Genomic DNA, 13,173 nt, shown 5'->3' on the forward strand with positions numbered 1-13,173 from the left:
ACGCTGAGCTAGTGGTCAAGCATGTAACATCTTCTGTTTGGTGTAATTGACCGTAGCTGCTCGGAAACATGAGCTTGTTTTACTTCCAGTAGACAGAGAGCCGAATAATCTTGTTCTCTGTCTGTGAACTGTGCTCACATTTAGCAGTTTATTCATCGGGATCATCAGGGATTTAATTGAACATGCATGGCCATCATTTGATAGCCCAAACATTTTTCCATGTGTCTTTTCAAATCATGTACAGTGTAATCTTGGCCGAGGTCTTAAAATTGCTTTCAAGTCACCCAGAACAAGGAGGGGGAAGAGTTAGTTCCTCCTTGGCTGCTCTGCTGGGGCCTAATGATGACATCGAGCATGCGGAGTTGTGCTTGCTCTCGGTGGCCCCTGATCTGCAGGCGGAGAGGGCAGCTGTGAGCTCATGCTGGAAGGAAGTCACATTGCCATTGGAAGTCAATGACAAGGGAGAGCAACATCTGGCTAAGTCCAGGAAGAGAGGCAGGATGCGTGCGAGCCAGGTATCATTGTAAACGATGGAAAAAGCTCATCATGATTTGGAGTGGACGGCGGAGCAGCGTTTGAGCTCCGCCTTCTCTGGCGTCCCCACCTTGACTCGAGCACCTTGTGTTTCCCAGTGTCATATCCTAATCCATGGGAGCCGCCCACATGGAGGTTCAGGATCTAGGTCAGCAGATGTCAACTACAGTCTGCTGCCTTTTCAAAAGATGACGTGAAAGAACACTATCAAATGTTTGTCAAGTGTCTCTCTTTCCTTTAATTTCTTCTTCCCGGGGAGACGCTTACTGGTCTGCTCTGGGTATGAAGAGTCATGCATTGACTTGCGTTACATTTATCACAGCTTGGAGCGTTGTGTGCGTGTGTGTATTTGTGCTTTTTATGCGACGTGTCTATTTATCTGGTTATTGTTGTGTCTGTTGGGAGCTGATTCACTGTATAAATACACGGTGTGTGGCTCTGAATCACATGTGACTACAAAGTAGAGCGCAGACCTCTGCCAAGGTTGAAAGATTGTGGTCCGCATATCAACACAACAGATTCCTGGTAAAGAGCAGTTTAGACAAATGTTTTTATTCACATTGTCACATGTATAAAAGTGAAAGTATACAGAGCTTAACAAATATATTAGACTACCACTCATTGTAAGGTTCTAAGGTTCATGCTAAAATGGAAATTATCATTTTTGTGATTAGTGACAAATTTATGATAAATACAAATCGCATTATTATTTGGTGATTACAGTGTTGATTGTTTTCAGTGGCTCATTGCTATGTTTGATTTATTTCTGACGGCTCAGAGAAGCACACATTAAGGTATAAAAATGTGAGAGCTCACTGAAAGTAAATGAGTACTAATTATGGACTTTATCATGCTGGGTGGTTTCTGAGACCTGGTCTAATAAATTTGTTAAGCACTGTACTTAAGACAATTTATATGAAGGTGGTCTGCCATGTCTGAATGGTTGTTATGAAATAAGCAAACACCTTTTACATCATATTACAAGGCACCACAAACGTAAAACAGACATGTAAGGTGAACTTGCTCTTGACTTTATTGTGTGTGTGTGTAGAGGACTCCATAGAGGACTATTTTTTTTTATTCCATAATCCTACTCACCAACAAAGAGTTTTTACATTCTCATCCGAGGATAAGTTTTATGCTTTAATTACCTTGCAAGGTCATTTGTGTGCTTTGGAGAACCCTTCCACTGATCTGATCTGGTCTGGTTTGAAAGTATTTTGCTCTGCTGACTGTCCGACAGACCAGATAAGTAGGATCCAGATGTGTTTTTGCAAGGCTGAATATCAGAATGGGCCAAGAAAACTTCCTAAGCCCATGCATCCCAGGTAGGACTGTCTGCCTGTCTGTCTGAGGCACGCGACTCCCCCAAGTCTCTCACATGAGCTCAGCTTCCAGGTCGCACAACACGGACGGGCTCAAGTAATTGACCCAAATCAAATGTTGAGGAAAAAAAGTGTGCCAGGGTCAAGCTTTGTTCTTCGACCCTAGTTTTAATACTTCCTGCCGCCCTGTTTACCACTCAGGATGTTGTCTCAGTCCAGACAAGTTCGTCATCTAGTCAAGCAGACTAAATGGGTGCTGGGCAAGCTAATGTAGGCCCCACGGCAACATCGTTTTCTCTGGGAGCCTGGGACCGGGATCATTTTTCCCTGGTTGTTTTTTCATTTAAGTGATGAATTATCTTTTCTTACCAAATGTCTTTTGTGTCATTAAAAAGAATCTTTGTGGATGAGTAAGGGTCACGGCATCTTGACCTGCAGCAGATGTTAGTTGAGAAAACTATGCTTTTATTATAGATTTAATCTGTACAAATGTATTAATTAAGCAGAGTTATGACCTAAACCACAATGCTCATCTCTCAGGAATATTATTTTCTGTTGCACAGGCTCACCACACTTAAACCAATTTCACGGTGATGCACACGCAATGCAGATTGAATATATATCTGTGGGATGTTCACTTTGCTCTGAGGTCATATGTTTGTGGTCTTGTGATGATGTGACTGACAGGACCCAAGTGAGACGGGGACCCCCTGAATCCTCCCCTCAGCTGACTGGGACCTCCCGCACCGTGAAGCGTTATCCGTCATCCTCTGGACCGATCACCTCCAATGCGCTGCCCAACGGCTACGCCCACGGAAATGAGCATAGGAACAACGTGCACTACTTCAACACTCACAGGCCAACCACTCACAACCAGCTACACGGACAATTCAACAATGCATTATCGCCAGCAGGTACAAATATAGAAATACAAATACTGTGTATGCATTAAATTGAATGTCATAAATCTCTCTCTGTACATGCACACTTGACATTTGCGCCCGGCCTTGCGCCGTCAAAACAAACAGGCCACCGTTGAGGTCAGAATACATACTGACACATCCTGCTGTGCCACTGCTAACTGGAACATGGGCCACAAGAAAGAAAAAAACAAATGTTGGCAGCATCCCAGACTGTATTTCACGCCTGTGCTCAGCTGTGCCGCTCATCTGCATGCTTGCCTCTGCTGCAGAGTGTGAGCAGTGGTAAACACTTGGACATTATTGGCACCCTGCCCAGTCTCGCATAAAGAATATAGTTAAAGTTCATTTTATTAGATAACTTAAGCGCAATTGAAGTCAAATGCAGTCAGAGTAGTGGCGGTATGCTTGTTGGTGTCTTTTGATACGCCTTGAGACTAAATCAGCCATCTTTAGCTATTGGCTCCTTCCTCAAATAGTGGACTAAGATCTATTGAACGCCGTGCTCTAATTCGTCACCCAATGGATCACCCATTTACTTAAAGAGGAAGTCAAGCCAAACATATTTTTTCAAGAATATGTTCTATGCCGGCCCACTAGTTGAAACAAGGCAATATAATTAATATGAAATATGAGTTAAGCTGCAAAATCCACCCGTTTTTAGCCATATCGGGGGGCGGCCATTTTGTCACTTCTGTCGACTGAAAATGACATCACAGACCCTCACGGCTCACATGTTTTCTGAAGCTGAGCTATGATTGGTCGGCAACGACACAGCAAAAAACATGGGGCCGCACTAACATTAAACTTTGTTGGCATGTTGGGAGCCGCAAAATATCATCCTGCGAGCCACAAATGGCCCCCTTGCTGTGAATTTGAGGCAACTGTCCTAATGACTATTCAACCCTTTTAGTCATTGACGACTATATTTCCTCATCAAGAAATATATGTCTTATTTCTTTGTATACTTCTCTTGCCTCTGTTTTCTTTTGACCTCATTGGGTACCAAAGTAACCACAGGCCCATCTGTAAACAACATTCACTTGCCCTCACCTCTCTTCGCCCCCTTCACTCACACGCCCATCTGAAACACCCTCTCGCAAAGATAAAGGCCCTGGAGACTAGCCACCTATCTGCTCCATGTTTGCTGGCTTGCAGCGCAGTTGCTCATTCAGTTACAACGTGCCAATGGCGATTATCGGCACACGCCCTTGCGCACTTATAAATTGCCCGTTACTCCGCCAAGAGATGAGTAGAGTGTCACAGTGAGGCTGAGGAGGAAGGAGGCATGGAGCTTGCCTCCGGTCTAACTCTGATGTTGCTCCTTCTCAACCGGCTGTGCGTGTGCTTTCCAGGGGCCAACCTCACCTCCAGCCTGGACCGCATAAAGATCGTCTTCACGCCCACCACGTGTCGCCGGGTGTGCAGCAGCGGGCGCTGCTACAACAGCTGCGAGAAAGGAGACGTGACCACTGTCTACAGTGAGACTTCGCACCAGCAGCTGCAGCAGCAACAGCCAAAGGCGCCGGGCTTCCGACTCTGTGAGTGTCGACTTCAGGCCCTCACGCTATCACTGATTTCTTATCTGGTGTTTTTGTCACTTCTTCTCACCTTTTCACTTTCCCTCGTTAGTCTTCTGAATCTCACACACAGTCCCTACATCACCATTCTTAATCTTCTTTACGGGGTGAGACTGACAAAATAGGTTCCCGGTGTCATGCTGTCTGTCCTGAATACCAAAGCTCAGAGAGCGGGAGATGAAACAAAAAGAAAGAAAATCTTAACTGTCAAAGAGAAACAGAGGTTGGGAGAACGGGAGAGAAAGGGAATAGAGCAGATTAAAAGCAGGGTCTGTAAAGGAGGGCTAATCTCCCCAAACACACGCACACACATGCACACTTAAGAGATGGTGGTCCCACGCTCCCACCACTTATCCCCATCTCTCTGCGGTTTACACCTCGCTGTTGGCCCGACCGTTAACCATTTAACATGCTCTCTGGGAGAGCGTGTTAGAATGAAAGCCGAGAACGGGCGCGCCGCTAAGACACCACGAGCAGCATGAACAGGATTTGACAGGGATTACATTAAATTTGCTATTTATCCGGGGCGCTTTGCCTCCAATTCGCACAGTAGTGTCCATGGGAAGGGAGGCGGTGGTCAATGCCAAGGGCAGGGGCCGTGACCTTGCATGTTTTTATTTCTTCAGTCGCAAAGGTCCAGCTAAGGCTCAGACTAATGACTGCTTGTGGATTAGTGGTGACGGGTGCACGTACCACACACATACAAGGCCTCACTCGTTACATAAAAACAGGTAAACGACTTTGACTTTGGTGCTGTTAAATGTAATATACCATTACAGGCACAATTATTAGGCAACATTGGCACTGCTTAGCTCTACTTACTACAACTAGAATTAGCACAATGGGCACAATGGATCCCAGGCAAAGATCACATCTTTTTATTTATATTGATGTATGTATAAAAGTGAAATTGTATTATTTAAAACTAATTATTTTTCCATTGTATGCTTTTTGACTGATATTCTGTCTTTTACCACAATCAAACAACCTTTAAAACTTTATTTCTCAGTGAGCAAGCTTTCCATTCCAGCAGAAAATTAATTACCGGTCATCATTTCACCCACTGCGTCAAACTCATTATCGCAATATAATGGGATCCAGTATAGCTGTACGGTATTATACATGGAGCCTTTTCACAAAAGCACCCATAGAGCACAGACCACGCCCACGGTGGAAAATCTGTGGTCTGCAATTACCTTATCCTGGATAAGAACAGATATTTATGTTCTCATTTTTACACATAAAAATGTAAAGTGTGTAGAATAATTGTCTCCCAGGATATGTGCCTTTCGGAGGAGAAAGAATACGTGCTAGCCTTCTCCCACATCATGTCAACCCTTATTAGGAGTTGCGTCATATATTCCAACCCTTACCCTAAAGCCAGGATGCTATGTTGCTATGCATTAGCAGTACAAAATGTCTGGTATTTTAACAAAATGTTAACATACTGTTTCTGGCGCTGGATATTCAAATTTGCTCTTATATTTCAATAATTTTCAGAACTGGGCCGTTGGTGCGCAATAAGTCTTGAGATATGGGAGGCTGTGAATAAGATGTTGATGCATACTGGAAAAATATGGGAAAAGAAGGACGCACTTGTGGGCTGCATTTGAAGGAGACCGCGAAATGGGACAGCTTTTGCGCACGATAGTTCAGTCCTTGGTTTGGGGAAGAGCTTAAGCTTATCATTGTGCTTTTATCTTGAATTGCTGCAAAACTGTATTTGTATTTGTGTTTTTCAACACGGGGCATTATTATCTTTGCAAAGGTATAATTTCTAGATTGCACTGGAGTGTGCAGGCCCACTGAATGAAGTGTATGGTGACTGTTGGATTTTGTAAAATAATATTCCGTGATTAATTCTATAACTTTAGTATCCTGGCAGCAAGATTGTATTCCTGCCGCTTCTCCCATGAGAATCTGAATCATTTTTACTCCCGTGAAAGCCCAACTTTATTATGTAAAAGTAAAATGTGAATTCAAAGGATGTGGTGTGCGTCCTGTTATCACTTGGGCGTGCGTTTTCATTAAGGAATGTCAAGAGGACTGCAAACAGTTATCTCATGCTTTTGTTATGCTCCCAACTCTGGCGCAGTAAAAAAAAATCCCTGCTGTGTAATTATAACAGGCTCCCATGCGCACAGCGCTTGCTGTACTTAAAAGAATGACATCACATGGGGTCGACGTCTGTTTATGAAGTGAGAAACGTGAGCATGTGCTTTTCTGTTTGGTTGTTTGAGTGTTTTTTGAGTGGACGCACAGATTGACACAGTGTGAAGTCTACTGTAGGTCTATGAATAGTTTTTGCCCCGTGTGGGACTAGCCTGACACAGATAAGTGCGGACCTGCGTCCCATACAGAAAGAATGTAATAGCCCCCTTGAGCTGATACTATAGCCAGCATGTCTAATCAGAGGAGGCCTTTCCCTACTCCTGAATAGTAACATTGGTAGGACATTTTCACACCAATGCTCATTTGTTCAAAAACGTCTCCTTTTAAGCATTTTTTTCACCCATTTACCTTTTGAGAATTGTTATAGATTAGGGGTGTCCGGCTCCGGTCCTCAAGGGCCGCTTTCCTGCCCGTTTTCCAATTCTCATTGCGGCAACACACCTGATTTAAATGATCAGCTCATCAGCAAGCTCTGAAGAAGCTTGATAACGATCATGATCTCTTGAAACAGGTGCGTTGCAGTTGGGATAGATGGAAAACAGGCAGGACACCGGCCCTTGAGGACCGAGTTTGGACACCCCTGTTATAGATTATTGAAAATTGGTTGAAATGGTTTAAATTTGTCCAGTGAAACCTCAAAAATGTCAAACACGCCTGTACAATTCAGAGTTCGACTAATTAAAGTGCTCCCCCCCAAAATTAGAAATTTTAATCTTCAAAATCAATCTTGCCATGCCATTTGTTACGCGCAGACTCTCTTAGTTATTATATTTATAGCTTTTTCGGAAAAAACAACAACAACAAAAAAGATGAGAATCATGCCTCAAATTTAAAGTCTCACAAAAGTGACTTCACAGACGTCAGCAGCAAATCATGTGCAAAACCGCAGCTCACAAATGTTTACAACAGCCTGACTGTGCAACGGATTATTTCTATGTACATTTTTTACCTATGGGAAATTCTCTGAAAATCTGAACAAATCATTGGTAAACCAATTTGTGAAAAAGAGCTGTGTTGCAATATAGACGTTGCAGACTTGCGTTGTATCTTATTCTTATCAGTCCATATATGATTACCCTTTCTCCTCTTGTAGCCATTTTTTCTTGTGCCTTCCGGAAATGACTTTTTTCAAGTTCCTAACTGGTGGTTCACGGGATTTAATCACCACCAGTTGCTTTAGGATGTACATAACAGGCTGAGAATGCCTTTAAAATGTCGTTGGTGTGGAGGGATGTGTTCTTATCCTGGAATGTGCGCATACAGTAGAGCTTAGTCTCTTTGTCCTTTTCAGAGATGAAGTAAGTGACACTGGGCAAAAAAGAGAAGAGTACACACCTATTTTTTTTGTTGCCTCTATGTTTTGTCTTCTCCACATATTCCATCTCTCTCTCTACTCCGCCTCTTGGCTCGCTGTGTTAATGAATGCCTTGTGACACAGGAGCTCATTCCCATCATGCCGGTAAGACCTTGCAGCAGCATCTCCCTGCTTGCTGTTTTGCAGCCGGTTAACGGTGTTAGCGCCTCCAATGCCCTTCATGAAGACACTGAACAGTGTGCCTTTCACAATCCAATTTATACTGTGTTTTGAAGCAGGCCTCATGAATCTGATGAGGTACGAGGCTTTGCTTGGTCAACCTTCATGCTCCAGTTTCTTATTAGTCATGTTTATAATGTATATATATTTTTTGTTTCCTTCTCAGGTGTTTGAAAGTAGGAGAAGTCAATTCATGACATTCGCATTTGTAGATGAGAGTGGGCTCAGATATGTTGTGAGTTGTGCTGGCATGCAACCTTCATGCCAGTAGATAAGCACTTGAAGCAATGCAGTCAAATGTCATCCAGCCAAAGATGCCTTTTCCTTTAGCCTCGCTCTTTTTCCATTGTGAAATAATGCAGATAATAATTCATTTGCTGTACTAAATCTAGCTATCAGTTTCAAGGATACACATTTAATTTTCCCTCCTTTTTTCACTACAGGGTTACAAAGCATCCATTCACTGTATGTTTTTTTAACATGACAAATTAAATATAGTCTTATTAAAATAAGTATTAGTAAGTAGTAAGTAGTAGTACATTTATTGAATTGTCCAAGTAGATTTTAAAAGGGAAGTCAACCCAAAAATTATCTCTACCATAATATGTTCTATGCGCCTCCACTAGTCTAAACACGGCATTGTGATTAATATTGCACGTGTGGAATATGAGTTAAGCAGTAAAATCCACCTGTTTTTGTCCATCTCAATGGGCGGCCATTTTGTTACTTGCTGTCAACTGATAATGACATCACAGTTGCTCAGGGCTCAGGTAACAACCAATCATGGCTCACCTGTTTTCTGAAGCTGAGCCATGATGTCATAGCTGTTGTTACCTGAGCCCTGAGCAATTGTGATGTCAGTTTCAGTCGACAGCATGTGACAAAATGGCAGTCCCATGAGTTGGACGCAAACAAGTGGATTTTACTACTTAACTCATATTCCAAAAATGCAATTATTAATCTGAATGCTGTTGTAAAGAAAACATTTGCATTGACTTTCCCTTTAAGGGAAATGTGTAACACAGACAGAAATAATTGCATTGGATCCGTTTATTTATCATTGTAGTGTTAATATTAAATACACTTATAATTGCAACCCAACCTCTTCCTTCCCCCCTCGTCTTCTTCTCTGCAGTCTTTTGTCAGATCCCCTGTCTAAATGGAGGCCGTTGCATTGGCAGGGACCAATGTTGGTGTCCAACCAACTCAACCGGGAAGTTTTGCCACTTGCCAGCTCAGCCTCACTTAAAGCACCCGACTCACAAGGACTCCAGAAACTCTGGACACAAATCCCCTTCCCACTCCACGTACACGCTACCGCTTTCCAATCAACAAGGTAAGTGCACACCATTGCAGCCAAGGGAAGGGCAGCTTTTTCATCACAGCCATATGAATTTGTGCATCTGTTGTCCTTGAATTACCCACTTGACATCTTATGGAAATGGTAGGCTTTGATTCCATCGTATCCTGTCACAGGATCAATTTCAAATTGTCTTGGTTTTGCCGTTTTATTTATTCGAAGCAGAAGCTCTGAATCAGGGAATTTAAAAGCTTGTCAAATGTGCCAGCATCCGTTTTGAATTTCAATCATTGTCAGTAAAAAAATTAAACGAGTGATTCCAGTGGCTGTAAAATTGCATGAAACCACGCAAAAATAGATCATTCTTGTGAGAATGTGTTATAAACACACAGAGGCACATTTGTGGTCCAAGTGCTCTTCATAAGGGCTATTTCTTATGTCACACTTTGATTTATTGTAGTGGATTCTGGGAAAATGCCCTGAAACTCCCGAAAGATCCTTCCCCTCAAGTCCGAAGGATAAAAGCACTCTTTCTACATATTGCAACATCTTCTCCCATCTTTCAAATCTGTCTTTGGTCTTTAAAGTTGGATTTGAACCTGCTAATCCATAACGCTTTATGTTTATGTTTTATCGTACCAATAGTCTCTATTGCTTGGAATTGCCAATTACTTGGGGATTAGATGATTAGAAATCTAAATTGAAAAAAAGACTTGTAAGGATATGCCAACTGGTTACATTCTTCTCTTATTATATACAAATTGTATTACTTGGGTTTTGATTATATGAGAATTCAGTAATAATAAAGCTGCAGGCAGTGAATCAAGTGGCTCTCACACCCCCTTTTTCATGGCGAACCTTGAGATGATCATCAAACATTGGAAGAAGTACCTGGTTCCAATTGTGGCTCATTTGAGTGAAATCCCTGATAGGATTTTGCCAAAGTGTGATCACTGGAATTTGCCCAAAATAGTATATGCTCAATCCAAAATGGCTGATTTCCTTTTCAAATCTCAAGTCTCAGGGACTTTTTTTGTGCCTCTTGTTGTGACAGAATTTCATGTTGATCGGTGAAACAGGTATTTGTGGTGGGCTACATTTTCCTTACTTTCTGGGACTTGTTCTCTAACAAGGAGCTGAACTACTAATTACCACTACCAATTTTATTTCAACCATGAGATTTATTGGTCCAGGTCATGGATTTAAGTTTGAGTTTGCAGTCTTGAAGCTGATGGCAAGATCTGAGTATGCGCCTCTGTGAGTGCCGGGTGGGGTGTGTGAGCAAATAATCGATGCATCCCTTGGTCACACCTTCTGTCTTTACAATCTCTGATTGGCTAGTTTAGTCACGCCGTGATAAGTTAAGAAATAATAATTTCAAATTAAATTAGAGGTATAAAATAGGGCCAGGGGAAGTCTGATTTTCCCAAAGATTATTTAAATAATATACTGTCAGGCCATACAGACAGTTTTAAGATAGATAACAAAAAGTGTTTGTTTTTTCTCACGGCACATTCTCCGTTTGAACACTTATTGTGAATGTGGCCGTTCAGCTCCTTGTTAGAGAAGAGAAATGTATGCAAAATACAAAAATATTGAACAGTTAGATGTGCATTCAAATGTTTAGAGAAGATCAAATGTAGAAGTACTAATGCATTTTAGGTTCAGCCCTAACTTTTTGTGAGTAGTGTATAAGTTAGTATCTTTCTCTTCCAGTCTCACTTCACCCATCCTTGGTCAAGGTCCACATCCAGCACCCACCGGAGGCCGAAGTCCACATCCACCAAGTGGCTCGGGTCCAACCTGGTCAGAGGTTGCCTGCCGCTGAGGGGGCTCACTCTGTCCAGCAGCGCTCTCAGCCTGGCAACGGCCACGAGCCCGCTGTCGAGCCCGGCGGCAGATACGCATACCCCAGCGTGGACGGCCACGCCAGAACACACCACCATCAGAACGGACATGTGGGAAGATGCTTCCAGGAAACAGTTGACGGACAGGTATTATTAGCGCCATCTGGTGCTCTGTGGTCTCGTGTAGGTGTTACGACCCGAATGGTGTTATGCCGCATTATCTTCCCATTGCTTTCTCTGTCGAGGTTGGGCTGTAATTATGGTACATGTCATCTTGAGGTTTGATGAGGCCTGACCACGCTGGTCAGTTCAGTGTTGCACCACTTCCTGTTTTCACTTAGGATGCATTCAGAAGACTAACGTTCAGTTTAGAATGTGCCCTTTCCAATTGACGCTCAGCAGCCATGAGTTAAAGAGGGCGCAATCAAAGTTGCATCGAACATACTGTTTGCATCTCAGTTTTTTATTAACCACCAGTAAACATTCTAAAAGTGGAAATTAAAGAAAAAAGTAACCACTGTTATACGTAAAGCCAGCATAAAATCAATTTAAACTCCTTTTAAATCAGCCTCAGTATGTGCAGCTGTTTTGGTTTGCAACAGATCTTTAAACATCGGTTCATTTTTTAACATGATAATATTCCAGTGACTTAGCTAATTGTGACTTAAAACGATATTTGGATCTTTAATATGTGCTGGCCAAAAATTAGTTTTCAATAGGTGTTTTAAAAAACGATTTTGAACTCAACCAGCGTCACGTAATAAACTGTGTTTGACTTTAATCTTCCAACATATTCTGTCATATCTGTGTAATATATTTGCATTTGCATTTTATACATTGCTTGTGGAGAGTGTTCTATTGGACACAACATTTTGTTTTAAATCAGACATTTTTGTATGATTTCCTACGAAATGGTTATCTTCCATAGTTAGTCACACTGGAGTTGTGGCTCCAGCCTTACACGAATGTTTGTGTGTATTAGATTACAGCTCCCATTTTCCACAGTTGTCCTCACTTCTCTTGCCAGTTTAGCCGTATGGTGTTCTGCAAAAGAATGTTTTCTGTGTTTTCACTTGAGTTGAGTAAATCTCTACTGGCCAAAATCCACTCGTTTCTGCAAGGAATTTCTCCTAATTTGCCAAATGTCCATGATCCAAATGCCAGGAGGTTGATAGTTTCTGAAACCAGTTATCCAAAAAGCTAATGTCTTCCTGTTCTCTCTGCCCCTTGCGGATTCATGGACATGCCCCTACAATTTTGCAGGGACATTTATTGCCAAACTTGTTTTTGAGATTTACCACAGATGTGTGTTTTTGCAGTGCGGTAAACCTCTGCCAGGCCTGACCAAACAGGACGATTGCTGTGGAAGCGTGGGAGCCTCCTGGGGTCTCAACAAGTGCCACAAGTGTCCAACCAAACCAGGTAAGCCACCACTGACCAGCAATAATTCAGCTATACCGCTGATCCATGTTTCAACATTGATCATTTACTCAGTCCTCTGCTGGCTTCAGCCCATCTGTATCACTGATACCCAATAATTACAATACATTGATCGTTGTCTGTTCAATGAGATGCGAGCAACTGGATTGGAATGTCACATTACGCAAACAGATAAATACCATAGTTGTGATGTTCACTTCGCCTTCATCTGCTAGCTTACACACACTCGCTACATTTGTGTTTATATGGAGCTATTTTTACCAGCTGTGATGTCTCAAAGAAAACAAGACCACACAGATGGAAGAGTGAGTCGCTTGTACTGATCTCTTTAGTCCATGTGTTCATTTCACATTTGGGTCCACCGTCAGAGGTTTTGCATATTTTGCCATGAACAAACGTAAACCATTACCACTGCATTTGACCAGTCCAGGGTGTGTCCCGTCTGTCGCCTAAAGTCAGCTGCGGTAGCCTTCACCTCACTTATAATCCTAAAGAGGACAAGTGAAAATGGATGGATGGAT

At 42.4% G+C, this 13,173-nt stretch overlaps 1 protein-coding gene across 2 annotated transcripts in view; it reads left to right on the forward strand.

Annotated features, from left to right (window-relative positions):
* Positions 1 to 13,173, forward strand: part of LOC147137643 (latent-transforming growth factor beta-binding protein 2-like) — a 105,650-nt gene that overhangs the window by 41,029 nt on the left and 51,448 nt on the right. For both annotated transcript variants that reach the window (XM_086049837.1, XM_086049838.1), the window contains exons 4-8: positions 2,547 to 2,773; positions 4,135 to 4,320; positions 9,201 to 9,401; positions 11,082 to 11,359; positions 12,532 to 12,634. In XM_086049837.1, coding sequence (XP_085905963.1) covers positions 2,547 to 2,773; positions 4,135 to 4,320; positions 9,201 to 9,401; positions 11,082 to 11,359; positions 12,532 to 12,634 — 995 coding nt within the window. The remainder of the gene's footprint in view (positions 1 to 2,546; positions 2,774 to 4,134; positions 4,321 to 9,200; positions 9,402 to 11,081; positions 11,360 to 12,531; positions 12,635 to 13,173) is intronic.

This window comes from Filicampus tigris, chromosome 13, assembly GCF_054856515.1.
Source record: "Filicampus tigris isolate MCC_2025a chromosome 13, RoL_Ftig_1.0, whole genome shotgun sequence".
NCBI classification, from domain to species: Eukaryota; Metazoa; Chordata; class Actinopteri; order Syngnathiformes; family Syngnathidae; genus Filicampus; species Filicampus tigris.